The 9835-nt window shown below is 29.6% G+C and overlaps 1 protein-coding gene across 3 annotated transcripts in view; it reads left to right on the forward strand.

Annotated features, from left to right (window-relative positions):
• LOC118181322 (uncharacterized) overlaps positions 1-9317 on the forward strand; it is a 104417-nt gene extending 95100 nt beyond the window's left edge. For all 3 annotated transcript variants that reach the window (XM_085823431.1, XM_085823433.1, XM_085823432.1), the window contains one exon: positions 882-9317. In XM_085823431.1, coding sequence (XP_085679557.1) covers positions 882-1396 — 515 coding nt within the window. In that variant the 3' untranslated portion in view covers positions 1397-9317. The remainder of the gene's footprint in view (positions 1-881) is intronic.
• Positions 9318-9835: the final 518 nt, after the last annotated feature.

The raw sequence follows: 9835 nt of genomic DNA on the forward strand, positions 1-9835 counted from the left end.
TCTAAAAAATGAAATGCTCATGGAGTTTCAGTGTTTGCTATTCTAATTCAGAGAGTATTTGTCAATAATCTACAGCAAAATTTGCATGGTATGCACAGTCATGATGGAAAAACTGAAAACTCTTGAATGTACAAATCACACAATGTTTAAAATATCTCTTGAATAATAGTCCTTTGTTACCTGATATTAAGTGATAATATATTGGCACAGAGAGTATATCTATTTCTTTACATTTTGTGTTAAGTTCAGATCCCACAAAGAGAAGTCCTGAATAAATGTTAGCTGCTGATTCATCAAATATACAAGTTTTGGATATTTTTACTAAATTTTAAAGAAAAGAGTAAACTTTTTTTATAACTAAATTTCAGTGGTAGTCATCATTGATGAACACTGAATTTTTGATGATTCCCTTCAACGGTTAATTATCTTTGATGAAACAAACATTGCTTTTGTATCCATGTATACATTGTTACAGTAGAGCATCATGTGTTCTGTTATGCACATTAACCTCTTGGCAATTGAATAAGATGGTTGTGTTTCATTCCTCTCTTCTCTGTACTTAATGTGAGCCAAATTCCATTAGAAAGTTAACTGCAGTTTTGCTAATAGTTGCATTGCTAAACCTGCAAAATACTAATAGTGCATCATTTATTCTGTTCTAGGCATATGAATAAGCTGATTGTGTTTGCTTTCCTCTCTTTTATGTACTTAAGTTAATACAAGCCAACTGCTCTTAAAAAGTTTTATGCTCTTAAAAAGTCTTTAAAGTTGATGACCTTTGCAAGTCATATCCCGTGGCTTTGTTAACAAATCTCTCTTTAAAAAAAAAAAAAAAAAAAAAAAAAAAAAAAAAAAAAAAAAAATCATTTTTATTCTTTCAGGTAATAACAATCATATCACATCTCAGAAGCACGATGTTGAAGTTCCCCTAACAAAAGTGGACTTGTTAAGCAAAGCAGCTGAGACAGCTAGAAAAGTATTTGGTCCTTGTTCTGTGCAAAGAGTGCATCTAAAAAATGGTAAAACTGTATACGCTTATGCACCACATGAAGTACCAAAATTAACTTCAAATAAGAACTCAACTGTTACTTCTTCACATACTATGCCTATAGGTTTATCACATAGTGGCAATAATGTAAGAAACTTGAATGACGTGTTTCATGCAATTGACAGCATCTCAAAAGGAGTGGCATGTGCTCAAACTTCATCTGTATCATCTGTCCCTGAAGAAATAATTTTAGATGATAGTGATGATGAAGTACAAGAAATTACGGATGCAAACTCTTGTAGGACACTTAATGTGCATAACAGTGCTATGGAATCTTCTGAGCACAAAGATACAAATATTGAATTGCAAGAACACTCAAAAATTTCCAATTCTAATGTGAATTTATGATGTATTTAAATGTTTGTTATAATTAGGTTTTTAGAATTTGCTTTTCATTAAGCAATTTTCAATCATATATATCTGTATTTCTGTTCTCTTATCAGTTTTTGCTCCATTATCATATCCCCTACATTTAGCATTGTGATATTTATCAGAACTGCATAGATTGAAATGAGTTTTTTTTATTCAAAGTTCTGTTTTTAATTTAATTAATTGAATTAAGGTATTGCTTTACTTTGAACATAAAAACTCAACCCTAAAAAATTTGCTTTACATTTTTTCAAAGTGTTATTATTTCCTAAAAGGAACTTGATGGCAGATTTTTAATTTATGCTTTTAAATCAGATTGCTTGCAAAAATAAATTTTTCAAGTGTATGATAAGTATTGAACATAAAAAATGTCACTAATGAACTTCAATTTAAATATATTTTTTAAAAAAAGTATTAATTTGAAGAGTTATTTAGTATTTATTTTTTAATGATTAAGCATAAACAGAGGTGAACATTTGAAATTATATGAAATAAATATTCCCAGTTATTAAGCTTGAACAGACAAAAAAAAAATTAGCTATTTCACAGTTGCTTATTAAGTGTATTTTCTTTTTGTTGAGATTAGTGAAACTGAGTGTAAAATTTAAAAATATTAGCTATGATCTTAAAAAATGTCTCAGTGAGTTAGATTTTAATGTTATCATTGTCAGACTAGGACATCTCATATTAACTATATTATGGTTAAAATGGAAAACTTTTAAATTTAATTTATTGACCTTGGTACTTGTTATCAGAAAAACTGTAATAAATGTGATTATTGTCTTGCTGATGTGCTAATATTAAGATCTGTTAAGCATTTTTTCTCATTGGAGTTTCTCTGATAGTCTGTATAAACAATGAGATTTTAGTAGTGCATTAAAAGTATTTGTATGTTTTCAAAATAACCACTCCATAATTGTTAGAGGTATATCCTTTTAAGAGGTGGATTTTAAAACTAAATTCTAAAATGTTTAAAATATAAGACATATGGATAATATGTGATTTTCCCTATTTTTAGTTTTGCTAAGTACTCTAAAATATGACATCTGGATAACTTATGATTTCATGTACGTTTAGTTTTGCTAGTATTCTTATGCCAAAAAACATATATACTTAATATTTTGCTATATATAATATATAAGATATATATACTATATATAAGATTTGCATATTACTTTATTTCTGATTACAAAACTTTCACTGTTAATAACATCTTTATTTTCTTTTTGTGTAAAAAGTTGAATTGTAGCTGTGTGCTGACTTGTCTCCAGCATTTTCAGCATCGTAAGTGATCAGTACAGTTGTGCTCATATAAGTTAAATCTGTTAATTATTCAGAGTGAAATAGGCTTTTATATTTTTGTGATTTAGGTGGTACATTCTGAAATTTGGTACCCTAAGGAACACCTTATATCACCTATGTTTGGAATTGGCTTTTGCTGTATGCATTCTGTAAATATTCTTGGAAGTTTTCTAATTCATTTCAAGTCAGATTGAATTCAGCTATATTGAGACGAGTTTTCCAAATTGATATAAAAGATCTCGCATTAAAAAAATTATGTGGTTTGATGGAAACTTCTCCAAATGTGATATTTGTATTATCTATGATTTATTATTTATATCTATGAGTATTTTTCAGCTATGCATAAATCCATACATAAACAAAATGTGTCTTCCAAGTTGTATGCTAAGAAATTGTTTCATCAGACACTGAAATATACTTTCTTTTAGTTTTTACTCAAGTGATATTTCAGTATATGTAGATTTGAAAATACATTTGAGCAATTTTCAGTTCATTTCTAATATATAAGAATAATGTTAATTAATTGCAGTTTACTTTTTTTCATTTACTTTATTGAAGTACACCATTACACTTAACTGTAAGAATACGTTTTAGTATAAATAAAATATTTTTAATCTGGCATAATCAAAAAGAAAGTATTTAAAACTGATTCTTTAGTTTAAGGTTCTATTTTTCTTTTATTAGTTTAAGGTTCTATTTTTCTTTTAAAAGTGTGTATTCTGTATTTTTCTTTCTTTTCTTTTTTTCCCTCTTTATGTTTTTCATACTTACATGAAACTTATTTTCAGTCTGAAGGCGTGACTGTATAACTTGTGTAACTGTAATATATGGTCCCATTTTATTTGCTATGATTTACAGATTTATAAAATATCTGAAATTTGAATTTTATGCCCTTCCAGTTAGTGCTGAAAAAGTTCTCTTTTTCCTCTCTTGACCAAAGATAATTTTCTCAAAACATGTTTTTAATATTGTTAAGTTTCTTTGCTCTTCTCAAATTTTGTGCTACCTCAGTTCCCTTTTCTGCACAAAACAGACTTGTGTGTTGATTCCTGCATTTATTGTTCATATTGTATATACATGTAAATATTGATGTATATTGTGAATATACTGACTGCTCTTAAAATCTTTCATTGTAATTCATATTGATTGATTGTTCTTGTAAAAAAGAAAAATGCTGGTTCATTGTTATTTCCTATTGTTTTCAATTTTGGTACACTTGTGATAAACCGTCCAATGTCGAAAGTGACATAGCTATAGAGGTAGATAAGAGAAAATTTATTTGACAAAAGAAATCACTCCTTATATGTAGTTCATACATAATCATGAAATATTTTTAAATGACTGATCATTTCTAGATCTCGTTTTTACTGTGAAAGATTAAGTATCACATGTTAAACATATGCAGTAAAATATATGTATGAATTAAACTGTTCGATTTAATTTGTTGGATTTTTTTTATTTTTTAATAGATAATAACTTGAGAAATTATTTAACCATCATGCACCATGTCTGTAAAAGCTCTTATGTTATCTTTATTTTTGCAACCATTGATCATAGACATATGCAGTGAAACTTATTCATGAATTTAATTCCTTTCTGAAGGCCATTTGTCAACCGAAGTATTCATGAATTGAAACTGTTTTCCCCCATTGGGTTTAATGTAAAATGGATTCATTTGTTTCTCAACTGCATGTGATTGCTTACTTGAACTTTTCAACAGTCCTTTGTTGTACAGGTTCAAATAATCTAAAACTAATGGAAATCAATCAATTTAAACAAAAAGGAGCCACAGTATTAAACAGATAAAATAGAGGAAAATTTAATTTTAGTGTACACGTGCAGAAGAAGATGTTATTGTTGTGTAATTCACTTTCTTAAAAATGACAAATAATTAAATCTTAGAGAATGTATTCTTTTATATTTGCTTTGTCTGTGAGTGCCATTAAACTCTGATTAAAAATCTGTAACCCTCTGTTTCACTCAAAATTTGCCCAAAGTGATTTATTTCCTGCATTTAAAAATATTTCTAAAGTGAGACATTATGTGTACTTTATCAAGGTAATATCATTATGTCCCAACTTTGCATCTTATCCCATTTTGCATAAATTTCATGGATCAGAGAACAAGGAAAATTGTTTTTCTTCTAATTTTGAAGACATTTCTTCAACACTCACCTTTGTCTACATCTGAAGTTGTTGTGGTTCATTCTTCTTTAACTCATTTTTATGATCCTCTAATAACTTATCCACATTTTCATTATTAACTTTCTAGCCCGGCATTTTGCTTACAGACTCAGTATCATTAATAGCAAGAAGTTTTAAATCAAAAAAAGGCTCAAAGTGTGGCTTGTAATTCAATCTGGCCATAAATTTCTCCAGTCCTTATTCATGGTCTTGTAAGCCATTTTCTGCCAGGCTTTGGCCATATACTAAAGCAATAAGAAATATTAAAGTGATTTTCCTGGGTGTTATGTTGGATAAGTTATAAGTTAGCTCAAAGCACCTTCGAAAATTGTTTGTTGCCAACTTAAGTGTTAAAGACAATGTTCGTCATCTGAGAGTTTTTTTTTTTTTTTTTTTTGTGTGTGTGTGTGTGTGTTTAGATAATTTATTCTTTTGCTCCATGCTACTTCCAGTTACAAACATACCTAAAAATAGTGCAGCTACTCATGCTTTAACATAAGTTTAAAAAATTAATTTTGTAAAAATTAAGAAATGTAACTTTTTGTATGGCTTTCATGTTCTGTAGTTATATTTAATAAAAGCTTTTACTTGTTCCAAATAAAACAAAACAAATTTGACTCCTGCAAGACATAAATTAACATTCTAAAATCTGAAATCATGTTTAACAGTGATATGCAAATTGAAGAGCAAAATATTTATGTTTATGCCTAACTAAAAATAAAATATCAGATTTGAGAGTTGTTTTTTATATTAATTGATTAAATAATGAGCAAAGCTATTTAAGTCATGAAAAGTATTCATTAGTGTGTGTGTGTATATATATATATGTATCCCCCCCATGATGTCTTATACACAGAATTTCATAGATTCCATGTTCTTGAAAAACAGTGACGGAATTCAGCAGTGGCATATAGTTAACACATAATGTTATTTGCGTAAATTAAAAATGAAAAGTATTTATAGTTTCAACAATTTTTTTTAGATTACGGTTCTAAAAGAATAAACCTTCATAAAAATAGTAATAATGTATTTTTAGTTCTTGGCTAGTAAATCACAAACGAATATCACTTAAAGACCTTAAAGATGGAAAAAAATGTCTAAAATTTATTTTTTAACAAGCCCTTCAAAGCTAACAAAAAAAGATTGAAAAAAATCCCACATTCAAAATTAAGTATCTTTTGTCAATTTTTCTTGTATGAAATTCACTTTTTATTTTTTTTTATAATGAATATAAGCTTTTACTAAGTATAAATATAAAGACACTTTGGTAACTAAAATGCCAAAATACGAATATTTGAATCATTTGCATTTCATTCACAGTTGCAGACAAACACTTGCAGAAGTGTTTGTCTGCAACTGCAGTTAAGATATAAAGGTATCTTAACCCGGCATTACACGCGCGAAAAAAAACGAACGGCATTACACGCGCTGGGTGTGTCATACCCAGGGTGGTTTCTTCCTATTTTCTACTATAAAATTTACACAAAACATAAAACAGAAGAAAAAGATAAAAGTTGAAACAGTTTTAAACATATATTTAAAATATTACTTACAATTATTCTGTACATTTCCTGCAAATACATGCCATGTGTTCCATACACACATGTTTTTGACATTTTTCACAAATATATTTTGTTTTTCTGTCCTTTTTAGATCCACATTCAGCACATCTTTTAATTATTACTTTTGCCTTCTTAGCAGATGGTTGAGAGTCCTCATTCTTTACAAGTTTTACTTTCAAACTTTGCGGAAGCATTGTTTGCTGGCTTCTGATCTTTTTGTAGTCTTCGATTAGTTTAAATCCCAAACTTTTCAGAAAAGAACGTCGTGTTCGATTCTGAGTCGGTGGTTCCTTAGTGGATAGCAAAATAATGCGTGCATTTATAGCAGCTACATTCAACATTGCATAAAATATCGTCATAGGCCATCGATTTGTTTTTTTAGTTGTTGAATATGTCGCAGCCATTTCGTCGACAACATCGACAGCTCCTTTCGTTATATTATAGAAAGTTATTATTTCGGGTTTCTTTGATTCTCCAGTAGTGATGTCTATTGCATTATCGTTATGCATTGTTGAGAGCAGAAGAACATTTTTACTTTTCTTTGGTACATACGAATCAATAGTCGTTTCTTTCTGAAATCCAAACATGGAAGAGTAAGCGTCCCTTTTTTTTTTGTACTCAAGAATATTGGAGGAATTTCTTTCTTATTTTTTCTCAATGTTCCAACAATTGTTATATTTTTTTTCAAAAGTTCTTGTGAAAGTGGATAAGAAGTGTACCAGTTATCCACTGTTAGATTTCTTCCTGAATTATACAGAGGTTCCATCAATCTTTTTACGACACTACTGGGAGAATTATCTACTTGAAATGGACCTTTCGGCTGTTTACCGGCATATATTTCCATTTTCCAAGTATAGAACACTCTCGAATCGACGAGCGCAAAAACTTTTATTCCATACTTCGATGGTTTCTTTGGCATGTATTGGCGAAATGGACATCGCCCTCTAAAAGATTCTAATTTCTCGTCTATGGTTACGTACTCTCCAACGTTGTACGATTTTTGGCAGTTTTCTACAAAATTTTCGAAGAATTCACGTATCGGGGCCAATTTGTCTAATTCTTTTCTGCTCTGGCGAGTTTGTATATCATCAAATCGGATGCATCTCAATAAAAAATAAAAACGTGTTGATGACATGGTTGTACGGAATATTTCTATTCCAGTGCCGTCTGTTGCCCAAAGATCTCGTATATACACATGTGATGATTTATGCAAACCAATGAGATAAAGCAATCCAATAAATGCTTTAATTTCAGCCTCATTAGTTTCTTTTGCATCTCTTTCCCGTGAAAAACGCTCTCGAATCGATTCTATAAAACTGTTAGTCCAATGCACTAACTTCTTTATCATATCAGAAGATATAAGGAAGTTCCAAGCATCCACAGGAGAAGTTACATTCTTTGAAACGGGCGTATTTCCTGGGAGTTTTGATATTATATTTTTCGCAGAAATTCTAACATTAGCTTTGAATTTCTCTTTATTCCACTTCGTTATGTTATCTCTTCCGATAAAATAATTACCTTCACTTGAATCTGAAACATCGTTTTCAGAATCAGATTCAATTTCTGTTGATGAGTCATGATCACTACAATATTCTTCGTTATCTGGCTCTTCATTACCTGAAAAATCACTATCTTCCTCTATATTTTCTTCATCAGAAGAAACAGTATCCAGTAAATTTTTCAAATACCGCATTTATTCATCATAAGTGCGGTAACGCGCCATAACGAAAGAACGATTTAGATACGTCTGCCTGTACTGAGAACAGTTACAGAAATGCTCGCTCTGGGTGTGAGATACCCAAGCCCCGCGGTTTAAGGAGATCTATTTTTAGAATTCTTTCGCCGATTCTCCCCTTCCAAGGTTATGACCTTTGAGGCAGCTACATGAAGACTCGTCCATTTTTGAAAAATGGTTGGGAAGAAAAAGTGCGAAATAGGAGTCACTGGGTGTGAGACACCCAGCGCGATCAAACCCGGGTTAAGTATTTCTATGGATATGGTGTATATTATCCAAATTGCTCATTTTGCTGCAGCATAATATTACTAAAACTGCTAAATCCGAAAGTTATTGTTTAATCTTCAGGAGTAAGAAAACTCTTACAAAATTGAATTATGACTGTACTATGTATTTCTTACATTGAAGGTCTGAGAAGAGTAATTTAGTAAATAAGTGTATTCTGTATAAAGTATTCTGTATAAGTAGTTTTTTTTTTTTTTTTTCCCACACTCTGTTTAACAATGTAGAATTGTACATTTATATTATTTCATACCTTTACAGCCATTTCCATTATTTTTCTAAATAGTTACGAGTAAGTTGTTTTTTCCCCTTGTGTTGATACTGAATGCAGAAACCAAATGTAAATGTGATAGCATTATGCTTAAGTAAAAAAGCATGATTTTTTATGCAAAAGTAATTTTTCATTTGAACCATGATTTTAATTACCCTTCCAATGAAATCTTGATTTTAAATCTGTGTTGTTGTACCTGCACTCTACCTTTTTTAAAAATTTAAGTGCAATATAAAATTAGGACATATAGAAGGCTGATAATATTAAATATGGTATGCTATGTATATATTCAATGATTTGTCATAAATTCTTTGAAGAACTGTATGATATTAATCACTCAGATACTTGAAACAGTTTTAAATGACTTTCTAATCTTATAAACTTTTTATTTGACTCTGATTTTTTTAATCCAGAGTTTCATTGTAAATATGTATAGGTTGAATGAAAGCATCTTGTATTTAATTTTTTTCTTTTTTTTTGCTCATTTTTGCTACCTCTTGCTATGTCACCTGTATCTTGTAAATAAGAAAAGTGTTTTGCATTGAAATAGATGAAATTGTATTAATGTTTGTTTTGTCTTATTCTAATTATTAACCGCCTATTACGAACTTATCATACTGTGAGACTGTGACATATATTTGATGAATACACCAGCCAGTTTGGATATGTTTATATACAAAATAGTTGTGTAGAGGTAACAAAGGGAAGACATTTTTCAGATTAAATATATTTTCCTGCATCAGACATAACTGTATTCCATACGCTTCCTGAAAACAATGAAATTACAAAATCTCAAGTAAAAAAAGATGGGAACTATCTGTCAGTCTTGAAAGGAAGCATAAATTTATAAATTAGAGAAGAGACTAACAGTTGATTGAAATCATAGTTTTAAAAACTATCATAGTAGTGTTTTTATCACCAACAACTTATGACAACCATTATCATTTATGATGGAAGACATTGAACTAATATTAACAAATTGACTGCCACAGCACATTTTGGATTCCGGTCCAAGAAGCCAAATCGATTTAATCATGTTATATTATTAAAAATTCTAATTATGATTCGTAACAATCATTAAAA

This window comes from Stegodyphus dumicola, chromosome 9 (assembly GCF_044657685.1).
Source record: "Stegodyphus dumicola isolate Sdum_Otavi_A_Nest chromosome 9, ASM4465768v1".
Lineage (NCBI taxonomy): Eukaryota > Metazoa > Arthropoda > Arachnida > Araneae > Eresidae > Stegodyphus > Stegodyphus dumicola.